Here is a 14,459-nt window from a genome sequence, read left to right on the forward strand (position 1 = left end):
AAAGGAGGAACTCACCCTGTAATCATAGGCTTAATGCCAGTTTATATATAGTCCCGAGGTCTTTCTTGTTTGATAACCTTAGACGAATTATATACTCTTTTGGTGTGTGTGTGTGTGTGCTGGTCCAGGGGACTTGAACTCAGGGCCTGGACTCTGTTCCTGAGCTTTTTTGGCTCAAGGCTAGTGCTCTACCACTTGAGCCACACCACCACTTCTGGCTTTTTCTGTGTATGTGGTATTGAGGAATCGAATGCAGGGCTTCATGCATGCTAGGCAAGCACTCTACCACTGAGCCACATTCCCAGCCCTTGTCTGAGTAGTTTCTTGGAGTTATGAGTCTCACAACTTTCCTGCCTGGGCTAATTTTGAACTGTGATCCTCAGATCCCAGCTTCCTGAGTAGTTAGGATTACTAACTAGGTATGAGCCACCAGCGCCCAGCTTATTATTATAAAGCAATATACAGAGGCTGTGGGTTTTAACTGCAAAATGGGATCATTATAGGACTAACCCCTTGGGTGGCTCTGGAGAATTAGTAATCTAATCTTTAGGTTTCCACAGGGCCTAGTTAATATTTTGCTGCTAGGGATTGAACCCAGATCCTCACCTAAGTACTCACTGAGCCATAGCCTCCAGCCTTCCTCTATTCTTTCATTTCAGATGATTGCCTGTCACTCCAGGAAACCACAAAGCATGTCAGTTATTTAAGTAACCATTTGTAAACTTGGAATAACGTCCCAGCAGAATACGAACAGGAAGAATCACAGTGTTCCAATGCTACTTCAGCAGAGCCTGGCCAGGTGAACACAAGTTTTCAGATAGGGGTTTCTCAGAGTATCTAATATGTTCAAGAAGGCTGGGAGGAAAACTGCAGTATTTTTTTTTTTTGGGTCCGGATGTAGGGCCTGAACTCTGGGCCTGGGCGCTGTCCCTCAGCTCTTTAGCTCAAGGCTAGTGCTCTACCACTTGAGCCACAGTGCCACTGCCGGCTTTTTTCTTTTTGCTTATGTGGTGCTGAGGAATTGAACCCAGGGCCTCAGGCATGCAAGGCAAGTGCTCTACCACTGAGCCACTTTCCCAGCCCCCCTGCAGTGTTTCTTTTTTTTTGTCGGTCGCAGGGCTTGAATTCTGGGCCTGGGCGCTGTCCCTCAGCTCTTCTGCTCAAGGCGAGCGAGCGCTCTACCACTTGAGCTACAGCACCACTCCCGGTTTTCTGGTGGTTTATTGGAGATAGGAGTCTCACAGTCTCTCCTGCCTGGGCTGGCTTTGAACCGAGATCCTCAGATCTCAGCCTCCTGAGTAGCTAGGATTACAGGCGTGAGCCACCAGCGCCCGGCCCTGCAGTGTTTCTTAAAGACTGCTTTTCTCATGGCTTTTTCAATAAGGCTACCACCCACCACTTGATTGTATATGTTTTGGGAAACCATGTAAGTCTTGTGTCTATACGATACATTTGGGTCTACCAAATTTGGGTCTACATTTGGGTCTACCACTGAGCCACCATTTCATTGCTGTATGCTCCTATATGTTTATGCCAGTCCTGGGCTTTGAACTCATGGCCTATGCACTGTCCCTGAGCTCTTTTGCTCACTGTCCCTGAGTTCAACCATTTGAACCGCAGCTCCACTTCTGGCTTTTTGGAAGTTCATTGGAGATAAAGATTCTCACAGAGGAAGTGGCACTGTGGCTCAAAGTAGTAGAGTATTAGCCTTGAGCAAGAGTTCAGGGATAGTGCGCAGGCCCTGAGTTCAAGCCCCACAATAAATACCCCTCTCCCCTCTATCACACACAAAGTCTCATGGACTTTCCTGCTGGGGCTGGCTTTGAACTATGACACCCCAGATCTTCTCAGCGTTCTGAATAGCTAGGATTTAAGGCCTGGGCCACTATTGCTGGGCCAGGGTTGTTTTACAAAAGCAAAAAAAAAAAAAAAAAAAAAAAAGATGGGGCTGGGAAGTTGGCTCAGTGGTAGAGCACTTGCCTTGCACGCCTGAGGCCCTAGGTTCAATTCCTCAGCACCATATAAGCAAAAAGAAAAAAGCCAGAAGTGGCGCTGTGGCTCAAGTGGTAGAGCGCTAGCCTTGAGCTGAAGAGCTGAGGGGCAGCGCCCAGGCCCAGAGTTCAGGCCCCACGACCAGACCAAAAAAAAAATAAAAAATAAAAAATAAAAAAAAATTAAAAAAAAAAAGAGGAAGGTTCAACTACAGGCCACTGCTTAGCTTTGTTACAAACTCCCCAACATTCACATTCAGCAGGAGTGAACAGCTAAGGCCGGGCAGAGGAAGCCGTTAGAACTTTGGTATCAGATAGGCCATTTGCCTGTGCCATCTTAGGCAAACTGCTTGAGTTCCCAGAGCCTGTTTGCGCTCACCACGGCCCACACCACGTGAGGCTGTGCTGCGGATGCCTGCCCTTGCGCTCCTCACACCTGTGTGGCTGATCCCTCTGTGGGCTGTGAAGACAAGTCTGTTACCTCCTTCTGTCGCTGTGCTTTTGTTTCCATCCACCTCTTTCAAGCCTCAAGGGCTCTCTGGTCCCTTGTGCCGGGCAGCTGGGTGCTCCTCATTTCATGCAAAAGGATTTAATAGGCAAAGGAGTCTCCCTGGCTTTTATCTTCCAGGACTGAGAAGCCTCCTGCTCTCCCCCACTGCCTCCATACAGCCCTGAAGCCAGACTGCCATTCCTCTGAGTGCATGTGTGGGATTACTTGTGCACTGGGCAGATCTGAGTTCAAGGTCCGGCTCTGACACTTCCTGTGTGAATCTGGCTATGTATTTGACTTCTCAAGGGCCACTGTTTAGTTAGCTCTAGAAAAGCTATTAAGCCGGGTGGTGGTGGGTCACGTTTGTAATCCTAGCTACTCAGGAGGCTGAGATCTGAGGATCACACTTTGAAGCTAACCTAGGAAGGAATATCCATGAGGTATTAATTACCCACCAGAAAACCGGAAGTCCTGTGGCTCAGAGTGGTAGAGCACTAACCTTGAGCAAAAGAGCTCAGGGACAGCAGTGCCCAGGCCCAGAGTTCAAGCCCCATGTCTGAAGGAAAGACAAAAGCTATGATGAGACCTCATGTGTTTTCTGAAGAGGCAGGTGTTAATCTAGACCAGAGCATGTAGAGCAGGTCAGCCATCAGTGCACTACTGCCACTGATGCAGCTGAGATCCAAGCAGATGGCTTTCTCTCTGTATTCCTTCATGTGGCACTCAAGGACCCCAACTGCTTTCCCAGCTTTTACTCTTGCTAATGCCTCCTGTTCTCCACCGCTCCTGTGATGGCAGTCCTTTGTTATACTGGGGAAGCAGGCTCTCCCTGCCCTTAATCCCGAATCACAGCCTTCTTCTCACTGCACTGCAAAGGCCTCCCACAACTCCCTCTAGTTGTGCCACTTTCTGGCTGGCAGGCTTCATTTCTTTTAAGCATGTCTGCGTTTGTGAAAAGTCCCAATTCAGTGCCTGGCCCACAGAGCAGGTGCTTGTCAGTGCTGGTCCACTGGTTCTAGCGGTGCCCAGATTACCCTCTGCCGGGCCCTCGGCGGCAGGATGGAGTAGGATTCCCGCCTCTGGACACCCTGTCATCCCAGCCCATGGGCCCCAGAGACATGTCACAGACAGATCACAGATGCCATGTGCAGGATTCACATTTATTGGTTCAAATACAGTACCTAACACTTGCTAAACATGCATTTCACACTAATTGGTCACATTCCACAGGTAGTGAGTTCACAGGACGGGGCGCACCCCTGCCAGCAGGCAGGTGTGGGAGGTAGCAGAGGGCCTGAGCAGCCTGCAGAGCCTGCCAACTGTCACTGAGTCATGCAGGGCTGGTGGCTGCTGGCCCTTTGGGAACAAGGGCTCAGAGACATCCTGCTTGCTCGATTCCTATGAAGGACTGTGGGTGGAGGTGCCACCGGAGCCCGAGGCTGCTATTTGTGGGAAGTGGCGCTCGCTATGCCTGGAGCACAGGAAGGGGACAGAGGCCTCGTGGAGGTGGTGGCTCGCCCCTGTCCCTCGCTGCAGGTGGGAAGGGCTCCCCACACAGCCCAGACATTACAATGCGGCCAGAGAGCCCCTATCGCAGCTCTGGGATGGCAACACAGACAAAATCACCAACAGCCCAGGGCAGGCGGGGCTTCTTTCCCGACAGAAACATGTAAACAGCGCGGGAGCTACATGATTCTTTTCCCACAGGATTCCTCAGTGAGGAATCGACCAGGATGTCACTCAAGAGGTAGTTTTTTTCCCCCATGGAAATCTGAGTCAACAACATCACTTATTACAAGACATTTCAGCAAAGAAAGCAATGGTCACCAAAGGGCAAAGCAGACCCTGTGGCCACAGGGCTGGCTTCACAACGTGAAGGACTGGCCTCCACCAGCAGCACATTTGTCTTGGACTCGGAGCAAGCTCTGGCTGTCCTCGGCTTTTTTCGAGCCTACAGTTGGTCCCTGAGCAAGCTCTGGCCTGTTTAGGGATGAGATACCCTGGAGGGCCGAGACAGCTTCTTGTAGGTAGAGAGGCAGGGCTACAATGGCTCGGAGCCCTGGCCTGCCCAGAGAGGCAGCCCCGACTTGCTCCCAAACTCAGCAAACTCCTGGGCTCCTGCCTCTGAGGAAACAGTCCAGGCCTGGCTCCTGAGCCCAGAAAGGATGTTGCTTATGACAGCCAAGAGGTGGGTTTCTGGGGACCCTGTAATTAAATACACATCCCTGAGCTGTGGCCCCAGGAAACACACTGGCCTCAAGGCTGACCAGCTTCTACCCAGCACCTGGTAAGACGATTGCCGCTTTTCATCCTGAGACACAGATAAAACATCATTTCACAGACACCGGCGTGGATGTTTCCAGCTGAGGGAGAGGGAGGATGGCCGCGGGCAGAGGCAGAGGGGTGTGTGGGGAGTTCTTGTGCACCGAGGTGGGGGAGTAGAGTCATGGTTCTTTTTGTTCCATTTTTCTATTCTTTTTTCTTTTTTTGTTTTCTTAGTTTGCCTTTTTTATTTTTTTTAAAGTTTTTAAAAAAAATCAGTAAGAAAAACAAACCCAAAGTTTAATAGGATTGGTTTGAAAGACTGCATTTCTTAAAAGAATTGCAAAAATTTAAGAAAAAAACAAAACAAAAAACCCCCCAAAAACCCAAAACAAAAACCCACATAGAATAGACCAAGGGCCCAAAGCTAAAGACTTGGAACCACCGCTTTGCCCCTGCCCTGCGGGGGCCAGGGCTCCTTCCTTCCCGCCAGCACTGGTCCTAGTGCAGCTGCTGCCTAGCTCTAGCATCCCACTTGCTAAGAAATCAAGAACTCATGAGCGCAGGTTATAGGTAGCAGAGAAGGCACTAGCCCGGCAGGCCAGGGATCCATGGACTGGTGACCTTACCTGCCGCAGGTGCTCTCTCCCTTGAGAAGTGGGGCAAGTCAGCGGCAGGTGGGTGAGGAGCTTCACCCTGGAGACCTCTGCTCTCCCCTGGCCTCCAGCTCTAGTTCTACCCCTAGAGGCCTGCTCACCTCATTTACAGGCTGGGCATGGGGACTGCCCATCCGCTGAGCCAAATGGAGTGCTTTGAGATAGCTCTAAGGAATTGCTCTGGACTAAGGGCAGGACCACCAAGCCTTGCAAAGGGCTCTGAAAGTCTACAAAGGGAGCCTGAATTCCAGATGAAGCTCCAAGATGGCAAAGTTTTATCATAGGTCAAGAAAATGTTCAAAAGGAAGGAAGGGGAAAGCCTGCATGCCTTGAAGTAGTACACGGAGGTGAGACTCTCCTTTCCGCACGACTTTCAGAGATATTTTTTATGGTGGAAAATTCACACAGTGAGTGTTGGGATCAGAAGGAGGACAGAAGGGAGAAGAATTAGACAATACACACAACTTTTTTCTTCTTCCACTAGCAAAAAGACTGCCTGTTAGCCAAACATTATGGGAAGGCAAAAACAAAACAAAACAAAAAAACAACCAAACATACCAAACCTCTCCCTCTAACCTTCCTCTGTGTCCTTCAAACCAAATTCACAAATACATCTGGTGGCTGACCTAATGTCTCCACGCTGCTAGCTATACTCCTACCTTCTCATCATAATACCTGAGTTTGCAATGCAACACATTCACTTTACCCTGTTTAAAAGAAGCCCACGTCATGAGAGGACTGGGTGCAGAAGACATTAAAGGCGGTCCACAGGTCAGGCTCTGGCTTGGAACACACAACCACTTGGCTCAGAGATTCTGCAGGGCTGTCGGCAATGAATGGGCTCTTTGTTCTGTGGAATCCGCTGCAAACATTTGTAAAAATGGATTTGTACAATGGCAACTTGCAGAACCTTTCCCCCACTCCACAAATTAACAACTTGCTCTGTTTAATACTACATTATCACAGAGACACGTTTCTGCCTCATCAGAGAGCAATTCCTTTAACATCCAAACACAACGGGTAAAATGCTAATGTGAAAAGCAATTTCAAAAAACAATAATTTGACAGATGGAGGTCTAAGCAAAGAAAGAGGCTGTACACAAGGAGCCGTCTTAGAGAAAGGGTCTCTGGTATGTGTCGCCTCCTAGATCTGAAGGAAAGCAGCTCAGAATCTGACCTGTAGCCAAAGAATGTGATCTAGTTGGTTAAATAAAAAATTCAAGCAAACAAGAAAAATAATGTGAACTTAAAAGACACACACACACACACACACACACACACACACACACACACACACTCCCTTTCTCTCTCTCTCTTCCACCGACATGAAAAACATGCTATTACCTGAGGAACAGGTCCTCTCTTTCTCAGAGCAGTTGGGGAATGGCAATGAGAATTAATACTCTGAGTTTTATATCCATCAAGGGACAAAATCATCACTTTGCTGGTACCCGTAACATTTCACCGAAAAGAAAAAAAATTACACAACACAGACTACCCAGTCTGCACAAAGATGTGGTAGCCCCCTGGGCAGGTTTACTATGTTGAGCTGGGGGACGGCAAAAGCCTTTGGCCAAAGAGGCTGAAGGAAGTAGCCCTGGAACTCTCCAGCCAGCAAGGGCTGCCCTCCGCTGAGGATGTCTGGGCCACTAGCCGCAGAAGGGTGTGAACTGGAGCCACTGCTGTATTAAGGCAGAGAAGGGTAAAGCACCTGAATTAGCTCCAAGACAAACCTGGGGCAGCCCTGGCAAAACCAAGAGGAGCAGGAACACTTGAGGGACTAGGTGGAGCAGGTAGTGACAGAACAAGGGTCCAGGCCGTATCAAGAGTGGCAGCGGCCAGGACCCTTAGGAACATGAGGTAGTTTAAAGCTCCCTTCCCTTTCAGGGGCTTCTGTTCCAGTCCTCCGGATCTCGCCATGCCAGGCCACTGATGACACTCAAAGGGGGGTAGCTGGGCTACTCCGAGCCTTGGGCTGTCTCTCCTGGGGTCCTGGCAAACTCAATCTTACTTTGGAAAGATGAGGACTTGGAAGAGAACTGAGGAATAAAATCTCTGGTCAGCAGATGTGCCCTTTCCACTTACAAAAGGAGACGGTAGTTTCAGTACAGCTCTAGGAGAGAAACAGGGAAATCCAAAGGGCATTTATTAAATACTCCTTGCCTTTGTCCCTCTACCAAGTGAAAAGGAGAATAAAGGAGAATAGATCAGTAGTAGGTACCAAGACTCAAAACATGGCTATCTGCTTGGTTTATCTAAGAGCTGAAAGAAAGGAAAATTTATGAGAGAGAGGGAAGGGGTCTGTAGAAGGTAGGGCTTAGTAAATCTATGTAAAGAAACTAGGTAGGTGTGAGTCCTAAGGGAGCTGTAGGCAAGGCCTACAGACTGGCAGTGGTGGGAAATAGGGAGCCTCTGCTTTTAAGACTCTTTGAGTGCAAGTATATCTGCCTTAGATTTGGCCACTGAGTCCTACTCTCAACTTTCATGCTTTCCAAGGAAGAAGGATGGCTGGCCCCTATCTCTGGCCCTGTTCCAAATGCCTGCTCACCCCCCACCACTTTGCCCCTTTGGTGTACTTTCACCTGACAAGTCTAGAAAAAGGCAGTTGCTCTCTGACAGACAAGTGTATGTCTGCTGAGAAAATGTGGAAGAAATAGGGATGGTCACACCCCCGCTTCCATTGAGGTAGTCGTCTTTGTCAACATCATGGAAATAGTCATCTCAGCTCGTTCCACACTCTCCCTCAAAATACAAAAGAACTATCTCTAAACAATGACAACACTGTAACATTAAACATCTTCACATTCTGTAAACTGCAAGGAAATGCATCTGCTGCATTCACACAAAAGCATGTGCATCATGTTGAAGGCCATACATTCAACTCTGTCGTGAAATAAATATATAGAAAAATGAGGTTAAACAAACAAACAAACAAACAAAAACTCTTCTTGCTATGGAGGCAGGACTCCACGGCATCCATCTTGGTCTCTCTGGCTCTCTTCTCTAGAGCCTGTCCTGAGGCGGGTGCAGGGCAGGTCATTCCTTGACCACATTTGTCTTGCAGGAGTGCAGCACCACTTTAAAGAGGAGGGGCAGCTGCTCCAAGGGCACATTCACCATCTTTCCTGGAAAAAAGGGAGGAGAGTGAGCAGTGGCCACTAGTGGAGGGCGAACCTGCTTCTACTTGGACTTGTGAAGGGAGAACATCTTGAGAGATTGGGGCAGGGTCATGCCAGGAACACGGTCGGGGTGAAATGAAGGCTTAATGAGGTCCTGATATTGCTCCTGTGCTCTCAGGAGACTAATGATGGAGCTATGCACTAGTATCTACAACTCTTACTCGATGCTGAGTATTATCTCATTTAACTTTTCCTAGTTCTCCCGGATATTACTTTTTTTTTTTTTTTGGTCGGTCGTGGGGCTTGAACTCTGGGCTTGGGCGCTATCCCTGTGCTCTTCAGCTCAAGGCGAGCACTCTACAGCTTGAGCCACAGCACCACTTCCGGTTTTCTAGTGGCTTACTGGAGATCAGAGTCTCACGGACTTTTCTGCCTGGGCTGGCTTTGAACCATGATCCTCAGATCTCAGCTTCCTGAGTAGCTAGGATTACGGGCGTGAGCCACCGGCGACCGGCTGATATTACTTTTTGCTCCCATTTTATAGACAGGGAATGTGAGTGGTCATCCTGCCAAGCTAAAATACCATACGAGACTCACAACGAATATAACTAGCTTTCTGTAAAGCACTGCTTTCCAAAAGCACTGAAGAAGAAAGGGGAGGAGTCATAGAGACAAATAAATCTGAGACACTCAGGGATAAAGGAGTTTTACAGGCTCTTTTCCCTGTCAGCTCCTGAGAGTCCGGGGAACAATTAACAAAGACTGATTCCAAATAATCCGACTATTTGGAGTTGCCACCCACACACTGATGTTTTCCAAAAGCTTTCCAGGTGACTTGCAAGTGCTGCCAGGTTGGGCCCACCTAAGCAATACTGCTCTGTGGCCCAAGAAAGAGAGGAAACAATTTCACATCCCCTTGTCAGAATGACAGTTTTTCCTGTAAAGCTGTATTGGTGAATTTTGCACAATTCCAGTCTAGCAGTCACCTTGGCAAACATGGAACAACTACAAACAGGACTCTTTACTATATGAAGCAAAGCAACAGCACGTAAAAGCCAAGATTCTTCATTGAAATGGACCTATTAAATCTCCAGAGCCTCAGAAGTGGCATAGGACCTCACAACACAGAGGTTTAAAGACACCAGTCCCTGAAAGCCTGTGAACAACACTATGAAATGAACTTCTCTCTTCAAGTGAAATGCAATTCATATATCATGTACTTCAGAAAATGAAGTTAATTTCAGATACTCTGAGCCTGTTTTTCTGTCCATAGAATGGCCATAATTATACCAGCCACCAGCTTTGCAGAGATTATTCTGAGACTGAATGATAATAAATCCCCAAAGGGTTTGCACATAAGAGGGGCATAAGAAATGTTAGCTTCTCTTCTCTTACAGAGAACAAAGACAAATGTAGTGGTGCCTGCCTGTAATTCCAGCTACTTGGGAGACTCAAATATGAGGGTCAATGCTTGAGGCTAGCCTGGAAAAAAAGTTGGCTAGACCCTACTAACAAAAAACAAAACAAAAAACAAAAGGGGCCAGTAGAGAGTACTTGCCTTGCACGCAAGAGGCCTTGGGTTCCATTTCTTAGCACCACATAAGCAAAAAAGCCAGAAGTGGCGCTGTGGCTCAAGTGGTAGAACACTAGCCTTGAGCTGAAGAGCTGAGGGACATTGTCCAGGCCCAGAGTTCGGACCCCACGACCAACAAAAACAAACAAACAAACAAGTTAATGGGCTAGGTATCATGGGCTTATTCCTTTAATCCTAGCTTAGTAGAAGTAAATATGAGGTAAAAGCTTGAAATATTATCAAAAAATTAATGACAGAAGCCAGGCAGCCATGACTCATACCTGTAATCTTAGCTACTCAGGAGGCTGAGATTTGAGGATCTAGGTTCAGTCAGCCTGGGCTCAAGTGGTAGAATGCTAGCCCTGAGCCCAATTGCTCAGGGACAGCACCTAGGCCCCAGACTGGCACAAAACAAAACAAAACAAAAAACACTACAGAAAAAAAAAAAAGGGCTGGGAGTGTGGCTCAGTGGTAGATTGTAGAGTGGCTGTCTAGTTCAAACCCTGGTACAAGAAACAAAATACACCCCCCCCTATAAAACAAATTTTCTGAGTGTTTCATGCAGTTGATGATGGGCCTGCAATGACCAGGAATCCTGCAAACACTGCCTCATTCCCTCTACCATGTAAGAGAAGCACAGGTTTAGGACCCGGATGTTACCTGCAATGTATCGAATCTCAGGTAAGCACATCATGAGATCAGGAAAGCGGTTTGGCTGATGCGTGTATTTATATTCAGTGAAATCCTGGCAAATGTACCAGTATCGCTTGTTCAACTGCTCCAGCTGTGAAGCACTGGTCAGACCCCTGATATCTGTAAAAACAACAACAGGGATGGGAGGGGCTTTTTGGTGTGGAAAAACACCAGCTTCTCGAAGATGTCCATCTTTCAATGAAGTGTTACTAAACACAGGCTCTTTTGTTTTCCTGATATGGAGAAATTAAGCTCTAAACATAGGAGAGAAATAAAACGGAAGAAAATATAAGTTTTCTCACTAGACTGAGCCCTTTAAGAACTAGGCTATCTTTCTCAACTTCACACCCAGCTACAAGTCTAGGACATGGCACAAAAGGCACCAGTAAAAGCAGAACAAATCTTTCTAACCTTACCCTTTACAATATTTTTCAATTTCCCCATTATAGCCAATAAGAAACCTTGCTGATAACTACACATTCAAATAACACACACACACACACACACACACACACACACACACACACACACACACACACACACACACACACACACACGATCTCCAATGTCCTCTGTGCCTCCTGTTTTTCGTAAGATGTCTTTGTTTAGCCCTCTATCTACTTATCTACTCACATGCTTTTAACATATTGGACATGAGTGAAAGTATTTTCTACATAAATCATACTTAAGGCCCAGCTCAAAATTCTCTTCCTGCAAGAGGCTGCTACCGATGTCCCGCAGCATGAAGCCCAGTTAATGTGCCACCCACCGTCAGTGTGTACCTCTTGGAAGACCTGGGCTCTCATTTTTTTCAACATGTACATTTAATGCCCAGCACAGGGCTTAGCTAAGGGAGATGAATGCACCAGTGGTGAAGAGGCAGAATGAGGAGGGGCCTGGCCAGTGGGGACGGTGGGGAAGAGTGGCACAGAGGAGGGGATCAAGAGTCTCTGGACTGTAAATAAGCACAGGGAAGAGAGCACTTTCAATGGCATAGGATACAGAACCGCCCCGTTCCACTCTGAATGTAGGGCACTCACACACTACTCTGGAGAGAAGAATACCAATTCTCCATCCTATACTGGTAACCAACCGCACCTAAGTGCCACTTTGTTAGTAATGTGCCCCATAAATCACATCTGGCAGTCTTCTAATGAAAACCCAGGCTTGCTATGTACGTATAACTTTGTGTGCATCACCACTCTTCCCTGCAGGGCGTCAGAGTCACTGCTGGCCTGTCACAGAACCTTATCTCCAACAGTTTCATCAGTCACTCTGCTCTTCAGTCGCTGGTAAACTTGGTACATATTTTAAATGACGCATGTACTGTCCTTGGTGTCTGGGTTTAAATGCACTAAAACTGACTAAACAAAGCAAATAGTTTTCCTTCCTTTATGAGTTATAGAGATTGTGGCATTTAGGTTTCAAAAAAAAAATCCAAAGTATTCCTTGCACTGTAAAGGGGAGAGTGATGGCGAGGGAGACTGGGGTTGTGTGGTGAGACCGTGCTGCTGGGAAGGGGAGAGTCAAACAGGATGGCAAATGCTCACTGCCAAAAACAAACAGCAAGAAGCCCTGGCCTCTACCCCGCAGCCACTCACCTTGATTTAGGAAGTTAATTGCTTTCATGCACGCGTACTCCTCATTGCTGACCTTTAGCTGATGGAACTTGTGGTAGAGGTAGATGAGCCGCTCAATCACCTCCACCCCTTCATCACTAAATCTGGGAAAGAGACACAGACTTTACCTAGAGGTTGTGATATAAGCAGAGGTCAGAAGAGGTGGAGAGCTCCTGTAGTTCACTCCTTTTAAAAAAGAGGCTGATCTGGGCTCCAGTGGCTCACACCTGTAATCCTAGCTATTCAGGAAAGTCTGGGAGACTCTTACCTTCAATTAACCACCAGAAAATAGGAAGTAAATGGGGTACAATGCTAACCTTGAGCAAAAGAGCTCAGGGACCGTGTCGAGGCCCTGAGTTCGAGCCCCACAACCAATAACAACATCAACATAAAAGTCCATGTAAACTGATATTCCCCAAGGTCAGGTAAAGTCAAGCAAATCCAGGTTCACGTCCAGCTCTGCCCTCGATTGCTGTGCAACTCTGAGACAGTCATTTGGGTTCCCTTAAGCTTTGAGAGTCTCCTCAATGTTTGCCTGCTTGGTCTACCCAAGAGCCAAAGGAGGTTTGGAATGTAAATGAGTAGAACTAGGACAACATTAAGACACTACTTCGTTGAGATGAGCCTCCCGTATCAAAGGCAGCTGCCATGGTGACTCTATGGGAGCCTCTGCCACAATGCTGAAAATGCTGCCAGCTGCATTTGTTTAGGTTCACTGTTTCCAGCAGGGCGCAGGTGATACAGACAATGAAAGATACTGGCATCCCTGACTTCACTCAAGGTGGGGAAGCAAAGGTGCTGAATCCACACCATGCTAGCGTTCGCTGGCACTTTTTGTGCCTTATGTCCTTCCAACTCTCAACTCCATGAGTCAGGTGAGGTATAGGTGAGAAACTCAAGTTCAAAGAGGGATCTGTTCCACCAGCCCACAGCTAGATGGTAGCAGAATTAGAATTTGGAACTTTGTGGGCTCCTTGAAGCATTGGTATTTCATCCCTATAGGGATGAGCCCTATAGGGGAACATGTTCCCTTCTCTGTACTAAAAGTGAGCTTCTTCGTGAAAGAACAAATGGTAGGCAAATGAGCCCCAAGTCAGATTATCCCAAGGACTAATGGTGAGTATGCTTTATACCAGAAGTAGAGTTACCTGGATGTTTGCTGATTTGAGCTATGACAGCTGACTCAAAACTCTGTGCCTGGCCCAATGGTGTTTACAATTAATAGTTTCCCAGATTGGATGACAGACAAATTCATATTGAATAACCACTCCAACAACCCTACTTGTCATTGTATCAAGTATTTCCCACAAACATTGTCTATTGACTACTTCCAATAAATCCTAAACTGTATATGCATGGTAATCACCTTGGTTTCTATCACTAAGTCCTTTCACATGCTTTCTTACAATTAAATCTCCCTATCACCCAGCAGAAAAAGAGGTGACATCACCTCAAAGTTACATTGAAGTTAGAAGTGCTGGGGGGAAGCTTTCTGATTTTGAGTCTAGCAGCCTTTCCAAGCACTACACTGTCCATGCTGGTCCTGTACATTTCTCAGTTCCAATCAGGAACTGAGAACCTCAGGAGTTCTGTGTTCCTGCAACATCCAGTCAAGGGCCTAGGCCTGACTGGGTGCCAGGGGCTCTGTGCTGCTGGATGTGAAGAACATTCCACATTTAGTACCTACTGGCTACCAGAGAAAGGGGCTTTATTATCTTGGAGGTGCGGGGATGAGACGAGGAGGAGGTGAGAGGAGAGCAGTACTGACATTCATCTGGTGGCCCAACAGTGTAGCAGGTAAAGATAATGCTATGTCCCTTAATCAGCCACTCCTTGCTCCCAAGTACTCCCTCTGGCACCACAAAATCTGCAGGTGTGTGGCTATCAGCCAGACACCAAGCCATCACTGCCAAACTCGTTCCTGGCTAAGTCTTGACCTGGGGACACAAAGCAGTTCTCAAGTACTTGGTTGTGCACATGCCCCAGATCTGCTCTCTTGGGGGCAGCACATCACAATGTTCCAAATTCCCTAAAACAGGCAACCATCATGAACCCC

At 47.4% G+C, this 14,459-nt stretch overlaps 1 protein-coding gene across 5 annotated transcripts in view; it reads right to left on the bottom strand.

Annotated features, from left to right (window-relative positions):
• Window positions 1-7,943: 7,943 nt before the first annotated feature.
• Nr6a1 (nuclear receptor subfamily 6, group A, member 1) overlaps window positions 7,944-14,459 on the bottom strand; it is a 175,852-nt gene continuing 169,336 nt past the window's right edge. For 4 of the 5 annotated variants that reach the window (XM_013021520.1, XM_013021518.1, XM_013021519.1 and 1 more), the window contains exons 8-10: window positions 12,386-12,507; window positions 10,752-10,904; window positions 8,420-8,524 (exon numbers count right to left, since the gene is read on the bottom strand). In XM_013021520.1, coding sequence (XP_012876974.1) covers window positions 8,436-8,524; window positions 10,752-10,904; window positions 12,386-12,507 — 364 coding nt within the window. In that variant the 3' untranslated portion in view covers window positions 8,420-8,435. Of the gene's footprint in view, window positions 8,525-10,751; window positions 10,905-12,385; window positions 12,508-14,459 lie in introns of all 5 variants that reach the window. The other variant, XM_013021516.1, reaches the window with a different exon arrangement.

The sequence above is a fragment of the Dipodomys ordii genome, unplaced genomic scaffold (genome assembly GCF_000151885.1).
Source record: "Dipodomys ordii isolate 6190 unplaced genomic scaffold, Dord_2.0 Scaffold55, whole genome shotgun sequence".
Taxonomy (NCBI): Eukaryota; Metazoa; Chordata; class Mammalia; order Rodentia; family Heteromyidae; genus Dipodomys; species Dipodomys ordii.